The sequence below is a fragment of the Etheostoma spectabile genome, chromosome 8 (assembly GCF_008692095.1).
Source record: "Etheostoma spectabile isolate EspeVRDwgs_2016 chromosome 8, UIUC_Espe_1.0, whole genome shotgun sequence".
Classification (NCBI taxonomy): domain Eukaryota; kingdom Metazoa; phylum Chordata; class Actinopteri; order Perciformes; family Percidae; genus Etheostoma; species Etheostoma spectabile.
Genome location: NC_045740.1, coordinates 32494216 through 32514742, shown reverse-complemented (window position 1 = coordinate 32514742; position 20527 = coordinate 32494216). Strand labels below are relative to the sequence as shown.

The 20527-nt window shown below is 40.5% G+C and overlaps 2 protein-coding genes across 3 annotated transcripts in view; both read left to right on the top strand.

The window, feature by feature from the left end:
• The window catches only part of LOC116693420 (tyrosine aminotransferase-like), an 11853-nt gene extending 1116 nt beyond the window's left edge, over positions 1-10737 (top strand). The window contains exons 2-12 of the mRNA XM_032522395.1: positions 934-1223; positions 1587-1691; positions 1882-1949; positions 2538-2696; positions 3269-3407; positions 3647-3699; positions 7945-8097; positions 8209-8337; positions 9144-9227; positions 10131-10229; positions 10361-10737. Coding sequence (XP_032378286.1) covers positions 934-1223; positions 1587-1691; positions 1882-1949; positions 2538-2696; positions 3269-3407; positions 3647-3699; positions 7945-8097; positions 8209-8337; positions 9144-9227; positions 10131-10229; positions 10361-10501 — 1420 coding nt within the window. The 3' untranslated portion in view covers positions 10502-10737. The remainder of the gene's footprint in view (positions 1-933; positions 1224-1586; positions 1692-1881; positions 1950-2537; positions 2697-3268; positions 3408-3646; positions 3700-7944; positions 8098-8208; positions 8338-9143; positions 9228-10130; positions 10230-10360) is intronic.
• A 2072-nt stretch (positions 10738-12809) lies between these two features.
• The window catches only part of LOC116693448 (aldo-keto reductase family 1 member B1-like), a 21313-nt gene continuing 13595 nt past the window's right edge, over positions 12810-20527 (top strand). Inside the window, exons 1-10 of one of the 2 annotated variants that reach the window (XR_004332920.1) lie at positions 12810-13207; positions 13605-13781; positions 14028-14144; positions 14763-14840; positions 14946-15062; positions 15503-15615; positions 16621-16708; positions 16785-16868; positions 18344-18426; positions 18503-18602. Coding sequence is in view for 1 of the 2 variants with exons in the window: in XM_032522439.1 (XP_032378330.1) it covers positions 13118-13207; positions 13605-13781; positions 14028-14144; positions 14763-14840; positions 14946-15062; positions 15503-15615; positions 16621-16708; positions 16785-16868; positions 18344-18426; positions 18503-18536 (981 nt within the window). In the remaining variant the exon portion in view is untranslated. Of the gene's footprint in view, positions 13208-13604; positions 13782-14027; positions 14145-14762; positions 14841-14945; positions 15063-15502; positions 15616-16620; positions 16709-16784; positions 16869-18343; positions 18427-18502; positions 19619-20527 lie in introns of those variants that run through there. The other variant, XM_032522439.1, reaches the window with a different exon arrangement.

Sequence of the window (20527 nt, the reverse complement as noted above, 5' to 3'; positions counted from 1 at the left end):
CTCATGCATGGTCATCAGGGTATGGCTGCAGTCTGGAGACCTCCAGGCTCATGTATGGTCATCAGGGTATGGCTGCAGCCCGGAGAGGCTGGTATAAATATATTGTTTATTTGATGAAACCTGCAATTTATTTATTTATTTTTTGAATTAAAGTTTTTATCTGCAAACACCCACATGGAACGTTAAGCCAACTAAAAATAATACACATTTACAATTACAATATGAGACCACAGAAGGTAGGCTACAATAAAACAAAACGTTTTTTATGCCTCCCATAGAAGGGGATCTGATATCATCCAAAACATTAGATAATATTTTATTACATTTTTAAAATTAAAAAAACGTTTTTAGAGGTTTAAAACATGTTACATGAGAGGTTTAATTTCCTAGTGTCCGACCCTTGAATGTAGTCTATTGCGATTATACAAATGATTATACAACAAAATAAGTGATAATCAATCAATCGTGTTTTAAATAATACATCTGCTGAAAAATTATTTGTAATCATTAGCATGATTGCCGTACTTATGTTCAAAAACATGCAAAAAAAAACAAAGTACGAATACAGACGCAAGCTTTTATTTAGAAAAGTGGAATGACAGGACGGCACCAGCCAGGAGTTTTTTTTTTTTTTTTTTTTTGCAGGATGGTAGGGTAAGACCACTGTATATTATTAAAATTAACTAATGTGCAGTTTATGGAGAAGACTCATCCCTGATTGGCTCGTCCAGCTCTTCATACCCTAACCATAACCAATCCCACTCCTCTTGCCTAAACATAACCCTAATGAGTTCCATAATGAATATTCATGAGGCTTGAGTCTTCTGCAATAAACCTGGCAGTTCAAGTTAAGTATAAATACCTCAAGATTAAATTGAAGTTTGAGTAAATATATTTTACTGCGCCAACACTCATCGTCATCACCTTCATCAGTTCCAGGCTGGATAACGAGTGCACCTTGGTTCAGATGAATGGGAATGGAGTCCACGGCAAAAGCCTGAATGGGACTGGAGTCAAAGGGAAGGGAGTAGTACATGGGAACAACATCCACCACGTCAGCGTGAAGGGCAGTTTGTATCCAGCCAAAGCCAAGAGCCGCAGGCAGCGATGGGAGGTGAAGCCCTCGGAGATGGCCAACAACACGCTCAATCCCATCAGAGCCATAGTGGACGGGATGAAGCTCACTCCCAACCCGGATAAACCCATGATCGCTCTTTCCATAGGTGAGAGGCCTTCAGCATGACTAGATTGGGGATTTTAATCTGTCTGGACATGCCACTTTGTTGCTTAGATGCAATGCAAATTTGTAATTATTAATTATTTGATCAATAATCAATAACAAGCACTAAATCGGTCAACAGATAAACACCATTTAGGTCAATCTAATAATGTGTGATTATAATCAGTACAGACCAGCTACCTCCTTCCATTTCCAATTTGTTTCTAAAAAGATTGGAAATAAAGCAGACAAATGACTTACCTTTATGATATGAACATATAACATGAGTATTCTCCATGTGTAGAGGGGTACTTTGTTGAATGCTGAGTCGTCACTGTGGGCTGATTGCTGACTATGTGTTCTCCAGGGGATCCCACTGTGTTTGGGAACATGCCTACAGACACTGCTGTACTGCAGGCCATGAAAGACGCCATCGACTCCCAGAAATACAACGGCTATGCTCCTTCCGTTGGTAAGTCACACTAAGCAGTAAAGTTCCTACATCTTTAGGTTAACGTTTGTGAACTTCAGGAACCAGAAATACTGTCTGATCTCAGTAAATCACATACTATGTGCTCATGTCAGCGACGTCCTGCTACAAACAAGGATATGTAGAGGTAATTAAAGTACTGTACGTATATTTTCTCTGTTTCCAACCGCAGGTTATCTGAAGAGCCGACATGCGGTGGCCAACTTTTACACGTGCCCTGAGGCTCCCCTAGAGGCAGAGGTGCTTCCTCCCTAAACTCCTCATACTTTAGCTAAGAGACGTTTTTATACATGCCTTTTCCTCTTGGAACCTGAATCATAATGACAAACTAAAGTACACATGTCAAACTTAAGGCCAGTGGGCAAAATCCGGTCCTTCACAAATTTTGATCCGGCCCCCATATATATTAAGGTTCACAAACAATTTTGGCCCGCCGAGTTTTTGCCATGTTTTTTGGTGCTTTTTATAGTCTTTCCAGTATTTCTGTTGCTTTATTCAACTTATTTAATTTTAGGCAATTTCTTCGACATTCTTGCCGACCAAACTGTAGCCCTTCATGTGATTCTCATTTTCCAGTGTGGCCCTTAGTGAAATTGAATTCGACACCCCTGCCCTAAGGACATTGTTAGTGAATGAAAATTACTTCCAGCCGCATTATGTAATAAACACGATACCTGCAACATTATGCAAGAGTGCATGTGTTGAAGTGTTGGAACCTACTTGTTACAGTGACTTTATTTTCGTCAAGTACTAGAAACTGTTGCGTTGTGAAAGTGGTTTTGGTGTTGAAGCTTTTCAAAGTAAAGATCCCCCCCCTCTCTATTCCAGGATGTCATTTTGACCAGTGGCTGCAGTCAGGCCATTGACCTGGCTATCAGTGTCCTGTGTAACCCAGGGGACAACATCCTGGTCCCGTGCCCAGGCTTCTCCTTATATAAGACTCTGGCTGTCTCCATGGGTATCGAGGTCAAACTCTACAACCTGCTGGTAAGTAAGAACAGGTCGCATCCCAACCCACTATACTGTTTATATTTTTGTGTCTATTCACTTAGCCTCACTGACTGTTTACATGTACACAACACTGCTCTTTTTGCCCATATTCTGGAAAAGACAATATTCCAACTAATCTATTTACATCGCTAATGAAAGTGAATATTCCACTAATGTTCTCATTTATATGCAGCCGTGCAAAAATAGGATTTTTTTCAAATTTTTTCACCAAATTTTGTAGATGTACTGTTGCTCCGTGCGGTGCTTAACAACGCCCAATACGATTGTGATTGATTTAAAGAAATGTCAATAAACCAGATCACGTTTTTCTCCTATTTCTGAATGCTGTGTGGACTAGCCAGACCTTCCTGTGCAGCACTGTGGAGGAAGGTCTGGCAATGTGAGACTATATTTGGTATTAAAGTGAAATATGTGCATGTAAACGTGTAACAGGTTGCTTTCTCGTGTTTGCAATTGTAACTATCCCCAAACATCTTCAAGACACAGGTATCACTGTCATATACAATAAAGTGTCTGCCCTCACCCAGACATTCTTCTTTGATTTGCAGCCAGAGAAGTCATGGGAGGTTGACCTGAAACACTTGGAGAGCCTGATTGACGAGAGGACATCCTGTCTGATTGTTACCAACCCATCCAACCCGTGTGGCTCTGTGTTCAGCAAGGCACACCTCCAGAAAATCCTCAAAGGTTAGCTGCACTTCTGCTGACTGAATGAGTGATGTGTTGCCATTTTTCTTTTCTCAAACTGCTCAAGACAAATTTCTTCTAAAGGAAACAATAAAGGAATATCTTATCTTTCTTTAGAAAAATACTTCAAAAAGCTTTGAATTGGCATAACAATTAAAGTCAGTGGTGAACATATGGATTATTACATAAACAGCATTTGTGTCTTAGTGAAACAATTAAAGGTTGCTTGTTTTCCCCAGTGGCCTCCAGACACTGCGTTCCCATTCTGGCTGATGAAATCTACAGCAACATGGTGAGTACTCCCACAGGCCTTGGCCCTTTGAAACACCAGTGAGCCACTGTTTTCACTGCAGTGACAGCAGAGGTTGGGCATCATTTTAAATTGAACAGTTCTGATTCCAGTTGCAGTTCTTCCTTTTTCTTCTGGTTCTTATTGATTCTCGATTCTGATGCTTCGATAGGTGGAGTTGGAACGAGTTGCATGCGTATTTCACAGATAGAGCGTTGCTTACTGTGCTCCATGGCTGCAACACAACAAGCGCCTGGAGGTAAAGTGGCTGCTACTGAAACCAAAACTTAAATTTGGAAACCAATGATCGGATTTGAAACCAGATTTTTCCAAACTGTTCCTATGAAAACAAAATTGGGACTGGTTCTTGATTCCCAATCCTAGTGACAGCAGAGGTTGTGTTGCTGAGCCCCGCGCTCTGTGAAAGATTATAACAATATAAAAAAGAGACTTGGTATAGGATTGGTGTGGGTCGATATTCTGATTTGAGGCATCCGAATTGAGGAGAAACTAAATCGGATCAGTGCTGCCCTAATTTCTGCTTCATCCCCGATACAGCAGCAACATAAAGGTGCATTCAGGTGAAGTTGGAAAAGCCAATTTGTGATTTGTAATTATTTTGCCCAAACAGCTAATTAGACATTAGTTGTAGCTGCAGTGGAGTCCAACTCTCAGTCAGTCAAGTTGTTGGGTCTTTGTAAATGAAAAGAGTGTGGACTAGACTAGTCTCGCATTGCCCAGACCTTCCTCCACAAGGTCCAGCTAGTCCACACAGCATCACTGGATAGAAGAAAAATGTGCTCTGGTTTATTGGCATTTCTTTAAACCAATCACAATCGTCATGGGCGGGGCTAAGCTTCGGACAGAGCCACGTGCCTCTGCTTAATAGTCTCAGGAAGGAACTTGTTTTGATGGAACATGTGTACGTTCAGAAGTAGTTTTAGTCGTCAACAGAAAACTCAGGATTGGACGATAGTCTAGCTAGCTGTCTGGATTTACCCTGCAGAGACTGAGACCAGGTAACCATAGTCCCAGATTGGACAGATATCTAGCTAGCTGTCTGGATTTACCCTGCAGATCTAGGACCAGGTAACCATAGTCCTCAGATTGGACAATAGTCTAGCTAGCTGTCTGGATTTACCCTGCAGAGACCTGAGGACCAGGTAACCATAAGTCCTCAGATTGGACAGATAGTCTAGCTAGCTGGATTTACCCTGCAGAGATCTGGGGACCAGGTAACCATAGTCCTCAGAAATCAGCCTCAGGTTTAAGCACCAATACAGAGACAGAAGATAATGATGGGACATCCGGCAGATGTCAAAATTCAAAGAGACAGATAGTGGGGGAGCCAACCCTTAGAACAGGAAAATGATCCAATTTAAATGTTGACTATCAGAAAACAACATTGCCAGCACATTCAGTCCGTTATCATTGGCATCAGTGTTGGCCTTGAAAGTCTGCTCTGGTCAAACTTTACATGTACACAGATATTTATACGGACATAGACTCCTGTACACGCATGCACGCATGCACACACACACACACACACACACACCTTTAAGTTTTTGGCCTTTATACAGCTACAGTATGTTCTTTTAAAAGTAAGTGTTAAATAGCATATAGTATTAATCGTGGTGCTACTTTTGAAGAAATTGTAAGTACTGTGATATTAAAATGGACAAATTGAGGTTTGGTCTGTTCATTCAACAGAGTAAGAGGTTAATTACTGTAATCATTTAATGTATTATGGAGAGAGAAAAATAATGGTCTATGGGTCTATGTGGGTGAAGAGAACAGAATACTAGAAATGAAACAGCAAAAGTTAATAACCACACCAGCATCACCTAGGAGTCCCATCCACACACAGCCATATACACACTGTAGCAACAAAACTTTATTTCACAGCTACACAAATCAAGGCTCGCATCTGTGCTTCTCCTCGCAAGGTAAGTGGAAGTGTTGAGTCGGGGTTGTCGGGTGCATTCACAAAACCACTGCCATCTGACAAGTTTACATTAAAAAGCAGGCAGACCAGAATGACTCTGCACTTTTTGGCAACATGTGTTTGCAATTATTGCATATTTGTTGGGTTATGGTGTAGCAGGAAGAGGGGCGGAACACACGCCCCTTTTTCTTTTTGATGGGAGGGTTTGGAGGTAAGGGGCCAAGGCTCAGTCAGAGGGGCATTATCCCCCTTGTCCCTGTCCTCCATGAGACTCTCGACAGTGAATTACGATCTTACGTAACATGTGTCTGAACTGTCTAGTGCAGAAGTTCTCAATCCTTTTACAACAACGGACCGTCTTTGAAATATCCTTCTCCGCCAAGTCTCCCCTGAACATCACGTGTTGGTACAAAGTTCAATACAGGGAGCCACAACAGTCTCGGCTTTACTAAACTACAACCTGAGAACAGAAAAACACTTAAATGCTATTTAAAATGCTCAAATTCATTAATTTTTTACAGTAGCCTATAATTATGTTAGGAAACATGCATGTTTGATATTGTTTAAACTTACACAACACTTACATAACGTACCCCTGCAGTACTCCGAGGGCTATGCTGTGGAGAAACACTAGTGCACGTTAAGTCAGGCATTATTGTTATAATCTTGCAGAATACATTTTTCCTTTTTCATGCATTTAATTCATGCGTGTCTACGGCCAGTGCTGATATAGTTAGTAATTGCTCCATGTGACCCTCTCTGTACTGTATCATCTGTAGCAGTCTGGCCAATAGGACGCGGGGCAGCTCCCCGCTTCAACATACTGAGACTGGTTTAATGAGAACCAGCTTTCTGTGGAGCGTTGCAGTCTCTGCTTACAGACCATCATCATCACACTTAGTCTCTCTCTCTCTCTCTCTCGCTCTCTATCTCTCTCTCTCTCTCCAGAATAAATAATACATAAAAACGGTGTATGGGTACATTTTTACAGCCGTTTTGCTTAAAATGCTTGTTTTGTATGACGAAGAACCTGAAAAAAAGTTAAAAAGTAAACGTTTAAGGCATGTTCTTTGTGTCATATGATTTAAAAAGATTGCTCTTTATAGTAATAAGCGAGGTCAAGTAGCGTTTAAGCTTCACTTTTCAACAGTTTTATATCAGCAATCAGACAAATGATTAAGATGGGAAGAGTAATCAATTAGATTACTCATTACTGAAAAAAGTAACGCAGTTAGTAACGCCGTTATTTATAACGCTGTTATTCCCATCACGGCAGATGACTATGTATGACAATGATGTGTCATGTGGAAAGGATCAGTAGTTGTGACAAATCACAGCCTCACTCTGCAGTTCCCCCCAGTCATGCAGTATGCAGTGTTTTAGCATCTTTGAGTCCAGTGGGTGCGTTTGGTCTGCAGCCTTACTGTTTTATCTCCCTCTAACCTGGTCAAGGACCTCATTCCCAGTGGAAGCAGGGAGAAGTGCCAAACTGCTGCGAACAAAGTGTGCGACCAGTTAAACATAGTGGCGGCATGATTAGCTGCTAAAGAGACAGATGTATTTCAAAACAGGAATAACATTTATTTTAATTTTCTCATTTTTAGTCTAATCTTGGATGAAGCAGACTTTGGATTTTATTTCTAGACCAGTCTGGACCACACCTGCAGATACTTTGCTAAACTGCCCGTGCATCGTCTGATGTATGCCTTTGTCCTAAAACTTGGAAATGCAACCATAACTTGACTCGTATCTAATTTATGATTTGTTACCGTTAACCCCCGCTCCCAGCCCCCTTTGCATGCACTCCCAAGAAAGTGAATGCCGGAGACAGGAGAAGAACCTCTGGCTGTTTAACACAAATCTGGTCTTGGTCTTGACTTGGGCTCGCCCTACTTTGGTCTTGGTCTTGGTCTTGATTTGGTCTCAAACCCTCAAACTCTTGATCTTGTCTCGGTCTCGATACACTCTGGTCTTGGTGATACCTTGGTCTCGGTTTGGGTGGTCTGGACTACAACACTGGTTGCGTTACATAACCCACTTCCTCTGTAAAGCCGTGCCCGTGGTTGCTCCTCTCCTCTCACGCTTTAGACCACGTATTTCTTTTTAACGCGATGGGAGTAAGAATGTGTTGTCGGGGCATGTACTGTACTTGACTTAACTTTACATGTTTGGAATATGGCCTCCATTTCAACGTGAGCTCCACTCACCATCAAGCCCACTATCACTCAACAAACTGGTCAGCTGTGACCATGGATGATCTTCCATCTGAACATATTTCATTTAGTTCTTACTCCTGTCCTCAGGTTTTCCCAGGTTGCAGTAGTCCTTCCGTGGCGTCTCTCAGCAGTGACGTTCCCATCCTTTCCTGCGGCGGCTTGGCTAAGCGCTGGCTGGTCCCGGGTTGGAGAATGGGATGGATCCTTATCCATGACAGGAATGATATATTTGGATCCAAGGTATGTAGGTTTTTTGTGCATTCTTCTTTTAACAGAAAGAGAAAAAGGAAGACTCCAACGGATCACTATTACATTTACCTAAGTGACACATGCAGTATGTCTCCTCTGCAGATTCGACAGGGTCTGGTGAAACTGAGTCAGCGTATTCTGGGAGCCTGCAGTATCATCCAGGGTGCCCTGGAAAGCATCCTCAACAACACACCTCAAAGCTTCTACAATGACACCATTCACTTTCTGAAGGTACACAGGGGGATAATGATTAATATCTATTACCCTCTCATTATTTTACTGGGACTTGAAATAGTTGTCTTAATAGTCCACTAATCTACACCCATGACCTTCTACTTCCCCCGCTGGAAATTTCATTAGATGTCCCTCACCTAGGCCGGGTATCTGTTACCTTGTGTTGCCTGGTCCTCAGATCTCTGCAGGGTAAATCCAGACAGCTAGCTAGACTATCTGTCCAATCTGAGGACTATGGTTACCTGGTCCTCAGATCTCTGCAGGGTAAATCCAGACAGCTAGCTAGACTATCTGTCCAATCTGAGGACTATGGTTACCTGGTCCTCAGATCTCTGCAGGGTAAATCCAGACAGCTAGCTAGACTATCTGTCCAATCTGAGGACTATGGTTACCTTGTCCTCAGATCTCTGCAGGGTAAATCCAGACAGCTAGCTAGACTATCTGTCCAATCTGAGTTTTCTGTTGACGACTAAAACTACTTCTGAACGTAGACTTGTTCCACCAGAACAAGTCTATTTTGCAGAGGCACCATGTCTCTGTCTGCACCACCCAAGACGATTGTGATTGGTTTAAAGAAACGTTTGTAATCCAGAGCAGGTTTTTCTCCCATGCGTACTAGCCAGACCTTCTTTTTCAGTACTGTGGTGGAAGGTCTCTTGTTCTGGAACAAAAGAATATTACTCATAATTCCTTTAAATTATGTGACCAAGCTATTTTGTGTCTTCAGTCCTCTTCTAGTATGTTTGTACTTTTTTTTGGTATCCTATGAGACCAGTTGGATGATTTATCCTTTTCTTCCTCAGACCAACTCAGAGATTTGTTTTAATGAGCTGTGCACCGTCCCCGGCCTGAACCCGATCATGCCTTCAGGAGCCATGTACCTCATGGTCAGTACTACACGTGTGTGTGGTTTATTTTAACCATGATGTTTGGACACACTGTCCCATTGGAGTGAAAGAAAAAGCGTGTCCAAACCTTTGACTGGTACTGTATTTGTGTATGGTTGCCTGAAATGTACAGTATGTATCCCATTTAAACTATTAATCACATGAGAGATAAAAAGCCTATGTGAATTACCAGCTGTTAGATAGATAGATAGATAGATAGATAGATAGATAGATATTTATTCATCCCCAAAAAATGGGAAATTATAGTGTTACTGCAGCAAAATCAGTCACACAGAACAAAATACAAATATAAATGAAATACTAGGATACAACATACATACATACAGTATACATGAAATATACATGAAATATTAATAATAATAATAATAATAACAATAATAATAATAATAGGAATAAAATATAAGAACAAATATTATATATGAATATATACAGGATGGGAAAACAAAATGTCCAACTGCTTGAATAGTTTGCTAAACTATAAACAAACCAGTTGTGCAGTATTGGGGTGAACATTACGTTATTGTGATTGTTACATTAGAGCATTTCAAAATTGATTGCCATATGTATAGATAAGTGGAAAAAAAGTCAATTGAATTCAATTAATATGTCATTTTGAGTAAGTTGGTGATATTTCATTTTGGCCTTTTTATGTAGTTTATGCTACAGTTGATTTACAAGAAAAAACATATCTTGTAACAAACCACACCTAATGGACAGTGTAACATGTAACATATAAATATTTCACATTCACTCATTATAATCTAACCTATCCATGCATGAGAATCATCATCCTACATATTATATTTTACTAAAAGAGATGTAGATATTAATTTAAGGTTCTTATAAGAAGAAATGTGTGTGTGTGTGTGTGTGTGTGTCCAGGTGGGGATTGACATGGATCGCTTTCCAGATTTTAAGAGCGATGTGGACTTTACTGAACGGCTGGTGACGGAGCAGTCGGTCTTCTGTCTGCCGGCCTCAGTAAGACACCTTCTTCTGTCGTGTATCCATTTGGCCCAACATCCTTCTACACACTCCCATTTAGAACACAATGTAAACATGTGTGTGAGCCCTTAAATGCCTGAGAGTATCGTTGTTCTGCCCTCTCCCAGGCCTTTGAGTATCCTAATTTCTTTCGCATTGTGGTGACCGTGCCAGAAGAGATGATGGTGGAGGCTTGTGTTCGGATCAAGGAGTTTTGCCAGCGCTACTATTGTTCCGTCAGCCACGACAGCGCTTGTCTGGACCAGTGATGCGGCGGAGCTGGACCAGTCTGATGCCATGGGCCTCGTGGGGACCAAAGCCCAGAGGAAGCTAGTCACGTGCTGTGTACTGAGCTGGAATCAGCTTTAGATGTTATTCCGCTGTGTTAGGAAATCTGATGTGAAAACTGTGGTAATAATGTCCTTACTGTGGCAACAAAATCTTGGAAGCAACATAACTCAAGGTCAAATTTTTGATGTAAACCATATGAAATGAGCACACCTAATATTTATATTTTATACAAGCAAAGTATGTTACTTGTTTTTGTGTAATGCTTTGTATGTCTATGAAATGTACTCTTTGATATAAACTGCAGGACTGTAGGTGGTTGTGCGTCCTACTCTGAAAGCGGCGCCCACTGGAGGGGAACAAATCAGCTGACACGCTACCAACGGGCCTGCAGCTGGCTAACAACATCATGTCAACGGATTCTTTTAGCAACCTACGTCTATCAGAGAGGACAAATTTGCTAATGTTGGCTTTGTATTAGCAAGCTAAGGCACGATATAGCTTTCTGATTTATCCACATTCCATCATGACACAAAAATGCTTTAGCTGAAAGCTATAGCGTGTAGTTTCTGTCCCTGGTTCTTCAAGGTGTTAGTAGAGCTTGTAGACAGTTTGTTTGCTAGCAGACACAGTTGACGTGTTATTAACCCATGCAACTGCTAGGCAAGACCCGCCCTTCAATAGCATTCTCAAGCTACTATTGGGCAGTGTCCACGCTTATGTAAGGTAACGCAACCCTGTCTCCTGACCAATCGCCATCCTAACCCTAACCACTCGAGGCCAGTGCCTAACCCCGACCCATCGAGCTGGGAAGGCAACTTCACACGATACAGGTCACTGGGGAGCGGAGAGTTGTTCCATCCATCCAGTCAAGGCAGTTCCTAAATGGGATCTGTCTCTATACTATCACACCCCAGCTGGCTTCTTTTCAGAATTAAATTTATATTTGAATATGCATTTTTGTAAACGTTATTATTGATAATCTGCATACTTTGCTTGTGCTAGAAAACGTCCTTCAACGCTGTGTTAGGCATGCATATAAGCAGATCCTTCTCTGTATGTTTCCTTTGTTTGTAAGTTAATTGTGTGTCATATTAAATCATATTTACAGTACATGTACAGTATATATACTGTATATATATTTTCAGACACTAAATTGTATTCAGTAGTTCTGTTAATAGTTACCTAAATAAAACCATATTGACATGGCTCTCAGAACTAACCATTTGACACAAACAACACATACACCAAGAGACGATCATTAAGAAACTTCAGAATCATCAAGAGAACCCCCAGCACAAAGAGACATCTCCAAGAACCTGTTGCAGAGGCTGAATGTTCCTTTGAACCTAAAAAAAACTGAAAAGCCTGAAATCATTCATCAGAAATTAGCTTCACAGGGATTTAAAATCTGCACAACATACCACACACTATAAACCACTACAAACCATACTAAACACAACTTTAAATGACCAATAACCAAATAAAAACTAGACTGGTCCCACAACACTGGCGCTCTCTTCAGAAAGGGAAGGAGCAGACTGGTCTTACTTCAGTGTGTGTCTTCCCACAATTTGGACTTTAATATCAGAATTAAAATACATGTTTCACATTTGGCCCTAATCCTCTTCCATAGACTTATGGAATAAAATGCAATTTATAAATAAACATGATTTTATTGCATCACGTTCATGAACCATCTTGTGACCCCAAAGCTGAGAATCACTGCCTTTATAATGTTTTTAAAAAATGCAACAATACAACAATCTTGAAACAATATACAGTATATTCATTTTATTATGTAAAAGTAATGTTAGTTTTCCCAGAAAAACAAAGAAATACTGTATTTCCCTGGACCCCATTAACATTTTGGGCCCCAGGGTGTTTGGTTAAACATGGATCTACCTAGGCAGACACGGAGTGTAAATGTTGACAGAACATTAGGGCCTCGTTGCAGCCTGTGGGGGCCCGAGGCTGCTGTTTGCCCAGTGTTGAATATTGCGATGGTGGAGGAAATGGCATGAATGTTTACAGAAAGATTTTAGTTTTTGTAATTATCTTTTTATCCATATCTAAAATGTATTATAGTTCAAGACTGTGAGACTATTATCACTGTATATAATATAATAAAAAGTAAATATCTACAGCCTTTGTATGGTCAGTGCACAGAGCAGTGATACAATATCACCATCTGATGTTGAACTGGAGATATTACAGCAGAGTTCTTCTTCCAATGTGAGCCTGCCTCTGTGTGTTTCTGTGTGTTTGCCCACTGCTACCCGTATGAGAATAGTGACCTTTGCAACATGTTTCCTCCTTATACACATTAATACTTCATGGTGGTGAAGTTGTGTGTTGTCCAATGATTAACTACTGGACTGATAAGGCAGAAATAAGAGTGAGAAAGACATTGGGGAAGACACAGAGAGCAAAGGAAAGAACCACGTCAGATAGAGAAGTAAATTCAGCATAGATAAAGGAAGGACGTTGACTCAGCAGCTGCTGTTTGAGGGGCAAAAAGAGGAAGAGGAAAGCTTTGACAGTGTCCAAGTGCACGCTGGGTTTCTCATGTTGCGGCTGTTCTCCTGCCGTGGTAAATGTACTCCATGGAGGACACACAGGTGGACAGGACCATAGAGCTGAATGATGGCACACGAATGCCAGTTTTGGGTCTCGGGACTTGGAAGGTAGCCTAAACACTCATTTCCTATTTCTTGTACAGCAAACAATCCAATTGTTAGCAGTTTGTTTCCTTGCATACAGTTTGAGAGTAATATTCTTAATTATGAGGTGTAAATACCTGCATTTTAGATCAAAGAGTATTTACTGAATGAAGCAGCGAAGCTAGTGTAAATACTGGCTTCTGATTGGCAGATTATTTGTCCTCCCCCAGGGCAAATGGCAGGGGACTTTTCCTCAGGCTGTACACTGAAGCTCTCTCTTGCCAAGAGATTTACTGCCACAAGAAGTTACTATTATGTGAAATTTGACTTGGTGAATTGTGCATACATGAACAAACCTATTAAACATGTACAGTAGTAAGAGAGTGAAAGGCCCATTTTAAAAATGTTTTACTTCTTGCAGCCCTCAGCCCTTCCCCGCACCTCAGTCCAGGGTGCAGTGGAGGCCGCCATCGCAGCAGGCTACCGCCACATAGACACCGCCTACTGCTACAACAATGAGGTCGATGTTGGCAGGGCTCTGTGCTCCAAGACAAAGCAGGGCATCATCAGGCGCCAGGACATGTTCATCGTCAGTAAGGTGGGTGCTGAGGGGAACACATGTCACACCAATCCAACTTCCTGTCACGCCCACAACTCACTGACTCTTACACATATGGTTTTCTGATTAACTCAAAAAGCTTTTGAGTTACTTAGGAAACTGAGGAAAAAATGTTATGCATTACTGTGTGCTTAGATTTCTTACCTCTTTGTATGCTTTTGTATGCTGCTGCCCCATGCAGCATGTTGTTTACCTCTCTGTTAACCCCCCTGTCTTTCTGTAAAGTTGTGGGGTACCTTTCATGCCCCAGATGACATCCCTGTGTGCCTGAATAAGTCTCTGAAGGATCTCCAGCTGGACTATCTGGATCTGTACCTTGTGCATTTCCCTGTTGGCCTAAAGGTTGAGTGTAACTTTAAAAATATTTTTATATACATTTTTAGATTTATATATAGTAGGGTTAGGGTTGGGGTTTCTAACCACCTAACACAACGTAACTTCAATTTAAACTCAGTTTTGGTCTCCAACAACTCCATGAAATACATAAGTATTACAATATCTGTATATAAAGATATCTGTGTCTGCTAAAGGTTTGACCTAATTCAGCTGCTAGTCACTACTGTGTGTGCTTTTTGTTGCAAAAAGGAGGCATGCCATATCTTATTCTTATTATCATATTCTACTTAGAGTAATATCCACCTGTATATTATATTCAGTACATATCCAGCTGTAAATCTTGCCCACAATACTTGTTATCTATATTTTATATTCATAGGACAAACCATTTTAAACAACATTTGTAAAATTCTGTTTATAATAGTATTCATTTCCATATTTATGCAATTATGCACTTATGAAACCATTGTATATATCCTGCACTTATTGCTATTGCACTTCTGGTTAGACCCAAACTGCATTTCGTTGCCTTGTACCTGTACATGTGTAATGACAATAAAGTTGAATCTAATCTAATCTAATCTAATCTAATCTTTGCCATAAAACATTAATATTTCTTCCTAGAAAATGGGTGATGACCTTTTCCCAGAGAAGGACGGCAAGATGCTGACCTGTGACATAGACTACGTGGATGTATGGAGGGTAAGCACACATGTCCTCTTTCTCTTCTCCACAGCTGCCATGTGCAGTGTCTGCAGCGCCACACATACATCTACTGTATCGTGTAGTCTGCTGTTGTGTTTGCAGGGGATGGAGGCCCTGCAAGCATCGGGACAGGTGAAGAGTATTGGTGTGTCCAACTTCAGCCTCCTGCAGCTGGAGAGACTTCTTGCTCTGTGCAGGGTGCCCCCTGCTGTCAATCAGGTATTATATAATATTTACACATAGTTGGCTTGTCCTGATAGTGCAATTCATGCTGATGTCACACTCGAGTTGAATGTGAACTTACAAGACTTTTCATTAGTTTCATTAGCTCCAACTATGTTAGCCATTGTTAGCAACACCAGTTGTCAAAGTATACAGCGTGGCAACATGTCCACATGTAGAAGTTGGACAGTGTGTTTGACTGATTTAGTGAGACATAATAAGACAGAAGTGCGTCTGACTTCATGTTACTACAGCTTTCACAAGTGTTGGATTTGGAACTCGGGGACTTGGTGTGATCAGTTAATCATCATCATCATGTAATGAGCCACAGGTTATGCTTCTTTAAACATTAACATAACATAACATATTGTTGTGTAGGGACATCAGCATCCATACTGTATGTGTCCAGCTTTTGTTTGGTGTTATGTCATCCATAGATCGAGCTACATCCCTACCTGGTGCAGACAGATATGATAGAGTTCTGTAAATCCAAGAACATCGCCCTGACGGCCTTCAGTCCTTTTGGCTCGCCTGAGAGACCCCCAGACATGTAAGGCACACTCACACATCCCACTGTCTCACACTGAGGATTTAAAATGAATCAAGCACCTGGATGCTTCTGCTGACATCACAAACTCAGAGTAATCATGGTCAGAGGCCATTTTGGGATCCGTGTAGGACACATTTATTTATTCAGATAACTCAGGAGGTGGTTCTTGAACACAATGGTCTCTGTCATCCTATAAGTAGTCTCACCACGCCAGCTTCGGGTTAAGTGCATTTCTTTGAACCAATCCCAATCATCTTGAGCTCTGGACGCAGCGACAGTGGCTCTGCTAAACAGTCTCGGGGAGGAACTTGTTCTGGTGGAACATTAGCAAAAGAAAACCCTCATCCAGTATTAGAGGCAGTTAACCATTTACACACCACAGGGACGTGAGCTCTTTAAATCAGTTTAGCAGCTGACTCGAAGTCAGTTGCGTTCGTTTCCTGACAGAAGCCAGACATTCAGCATGTGTGAGGCTTTATCCTGGAAATGTTCTTGATCCATACTAACAGTATATACAGTTTACATGTATATGTTCATATATATGTATATATATAAGTTACTGTATATTCCTTGTAAATATAATTTGGTTTTCTTTTTTAATTCCTTCCTTTAGTGCTACTTTTTCACTTTTTTTTAAGTCTGTCTACTGTGTTCCCCTTAGATCAACACACCCAAACAAAACTGTTCTTGCTGTGCAGAGAAACTGCTTTGACCTTTGAACTTTCTTTACAAACTTACCCCAAACTTTGACATGGATCCTGAGAAAAACTCTAAGCTTGGATTAAGTTGGAAGTAGTCTAGCGAAATATACAACAAGGATATGAGCATGCAGACGAGGTGGGGTGGGTCCGGATGATTCTGATGCAGACTGAAGTAGGATGCAGCATCAGTCTAGTGAAATATGGAGTGTTGTATCAATATGGAGAATTGTAATATAGCACCAAGCCTACTGATTCTTGTGAATTTATAAATCCTGTGCTCTGGTCTGTACCCTGCCCATGATAGGTTGATGGGAGACACTGATCCACATAAGCTCCTGGAGGACCCAGTCGTAGCAGATATAGCCAAGAAGCACCGACACAGCCCTGCACAGGTCAGTGGGAGTGTATTGCTTATGTGTAAGTGTGTGTGTGTGTGTTACTTTGTTTTTAAAAGTGGTATTTTTCCAGGTATTGCTGAGGTACCATGTGCAGCAGGGTATTTCAGTCATCCCTAAGAGTGACAAGCCTCATCACATCCTTGAAAACACAAAGGTAAAACATATTTATAAAAAAACATACATTTAAGGGCTATGGCATGCCATTCAGGACATAGTGTATATATTTGTGGTAACCATTTTGACCTTATAAGCTTGTACTGTAATCAAAACAGTGTATTTTCCGACTCTTGCTTCATTGCTCTAATTACACATTCAATTTAATTTTAACGTCACTTACCCTGCAATATTGTTTCTTGTATCATGGCAACCGCACTTTAAAATACCTTTATTTGACGCCATTTTGCTTACTTTCAGTCTGCCATATGATCATTGTCTATTGTTTGCCTGTATGTCTTGTGTCATTACTTGTTTGTGTGTTTTTGTTTTTTGCTCTTATTGAAGAAAATGCTGCTTCTGTAATAACAAAATGTCCCTGTTGTGGGATGAATAAAGTATAATCTAATCTAATCTACTTTTTAAATACATTTTGTTGCATGCATTCTTTTTGTTCATTGGACTGACAGACTTCACCATCCCTACAGGCTTAGGGTGGCTGAAAAGTAATATTAATGTCCCTCTTCTAATGATGCCTAATGCCAGCATTGTGTCAGCATTCACCACAACGTGCAATGTGCATAAGTGTTATCATGGAGTGGCCCTTTTTGTTAAAAAGTAAAATCTTTTTTAACCATAAACCGCTCTGAGGTTGCCATCGCAAAATCCACCAGACTCCATGTAAATTATCAGCACTTTTAGCACGTATAGAGCAGCCTATATCCACCAGACTCCATGTAAATTATCAGCACTTTTAGCGCGTATAGAGCAGCCTATATCCACCAGACTCCATGTAAATAATCACTACTTTTAGCGCGTATAGAGCCAGCGTATCTCCACCAGACTCCATGTAAATAATCACTACTTTTAGCGTGTATAGAGCAGCATATCTCCACCAGACTCCATGTAAATAATCACTACTTTTAGCGTGTATAGAGCCAGCGTATCTCCACCAGACTCCATGTAAATAATCACTACTTTTAGTGTGTATAGAGCAGCCTATCTCTGACCAGACTCCATGTAAATAATCACTACTTTTAGCATGTATAGAGCAGCCTATCTCCACCAGACTCCATGAAAATAATCAGTATTTTTAGCGTGTATAGAGCAGCATATCTCCACCAGACTCCATGAAAATAATCAGTATTTTTAGCGTGTATAGAGCAGCATATCTCCACATGTAAATAGATGAATTAATGGTTAATTTCAACCAAACTAGAGTTGTGATTGTTGGAACAGTGGAAAGATGAACCAAGACGTCTTTTGATAGTTTTATATTATTTTCCGTCCACTGTGAACAAAAGTCCTCCTATTAAGACATACTATAGGAAAACAAGGTCCACAACAGCAGTTACCTTTTAACTGTGCTGTAGGAATTATAAAACACTATTGTTTAGTACTAACATTTTAATTATGAGCATCAACATAGTTGTTTGGAAAACTAATTTATCAAAATTAGTTTCAATGTTTGTGCAGATATTTGACTTCAGTCTGACTGAAGAAGACATGAGAGCACTAAGAGGACTGGACCGAGGGTGGAGGGCCTGCGTGCTCGATGAGTAAGTCGACACACAGCAAATGTCCCCTGCACGGTGCAGCTACTTTCCCAGTGCTGATTGTTGTTCTGTTTCTCAGACTCAAGTCTCATCCGTACTACCCCTTTGTCTGAGGCTGCCTGGTGAGTGGAGAGAACTGACAGCACATGGATCTATGAAGACCATCAACATCAACAAGAGTCTACTGTACCTGCAGTCTCACACACCGTATTCATCAGTGCCTGGTTTACATAAAAATAACGATAGAATGGGAAGAGGGAAGACAAATCTGGTGATTCCTCTTTTTTTGCTTCTGCTAGGCCACATTATTCAATAACACATTTATTTTCATTGTTATGCAGATGATGCGCAGGTTTACCTCCCCCTAGAGCCTAATTACAAAAACAAACTAACTTACCTCAGCAACTGTCTTCAAGACATCAAATCCTGGATGGCTGCAAACTTTCTCCAGCTCAGTGAAAATAAAACTGTAAATGGACAGCAGCATTTGACCAACATTCCTTTTCCTCATCTCGTCCCTTTGGTTAAATCCCCCTGTAAATCACGTGCTGAAAAAACTTGAGACTTGTATTTTATGATTGAAGTCAAACAAATGAATCAGGTAGTACAAACGTACTGTAGCTCTGCATCACCTCCAAACTCAGGGCAAGTCTCTGCACTTTGGATCTGAAGAAATTCATTCTTTCCCTTAATATCCACCCGCCAGTGGTGCAGTGTAACTAAGTACATGTACTACTGTACTTAGGTAGAACTTTGAGGTACTTTTATTGTACTCAAGTCTTTTCTCGTCATGCTTTCTAGTTCTATGTCAGTCAAATGTTGTACTTTTTACTCCACAACATTAATCTGACAGCTTTATTTTCTAATTAATTTACAAATTAAGATTTTTGCAAACAAAACACATCTATAGTTTATAAAATACTACACAACAATATAATGTAGTACAAGTCCAGCTGAAATGATTAGCTAATTAAACACTTAGTTGACATGTATTTTCATTCAATTTTCCATTACTGCCTGAGAGAGTGCTGTGTGAGTGGCTTCTATGGCAGAAAAGAGAAATATTTTGTGAAATGGTCTTAAAGTTAAAACAGATTATATTCATACAATTAGCCTTTGTTGCCATTATATCATATGCAAATAAAACCACTGTAGATTGAGCACTGTGTAAAACGTTAACAGCATTTTATTTTTTTTAAATGATGCATCTTAAAAATGACAATTGGTCCCTGGTCTTCTTTATGAATATAAAGGTCCCTGGCAACAGAAAAAGGGCGGGGCCGCTGCTGCAAAGCACTTTGTGTTGTGTTTAAATCACATTATAAATAAAGCTTATTTGATTCATCTTCCAAATGTGATCGTAATGAATATGACCAACACATTTTAGGGCATTAATAAGATCTGAAAAGGTACTTTTTTAATGTTTTCATGTTATAAATAAAAAAAAAAAAAAAATAATGTTTGCGTTTACATAATCAGATTACTTTTTAATGAAAGGCAATTTGAAAGGTTAAGACTTACAAAAGCAAAGTCCAACAAAAGATTCTGAAACATTTATGAAATTTTGCTACAATGTACAGTGAATATTATCATTTCCTTACATACACTCTCTGTATATGTGTTACAGTAGGCAGAGCACAAAACTATATGTGCCTTGGTTTCTAAAGGCCCTGACACGCTGAGTGGACCCTGGGTTCACCGTCAGCGAGGTACTCTCCTCTGGGCCTGCAAGTATCGGGTGTAACAGAGATAGACAGCCTGGGACAGAGGACACCGGAGGGACAGAGGGAGTTGTTGTTGGCAGAACTGGCAGCTCGACATCAAGTCAGTCATTGTGAGCCTCCCTGCTGCATTTGTGTATATGCCTGGTCGGCATAAAGCAGCTGAAGTCCTGCAAAGACTGACCCCTGGAGCTGGAATGAGGATTGTGAGGGACCTCCCTGATTTGTTTGGAGATGTGGCCTACCGCCATGGTCCCCTGACATTTTATATACTGTATATCTAAGTATTAATGCTCAGACATACAGTATGTCACTCATCTGTAGCTTTTGTAGGATGAAAGCAGAGTGAATTCTTTCCCACTCCACTAACTAATCAGTTAGTG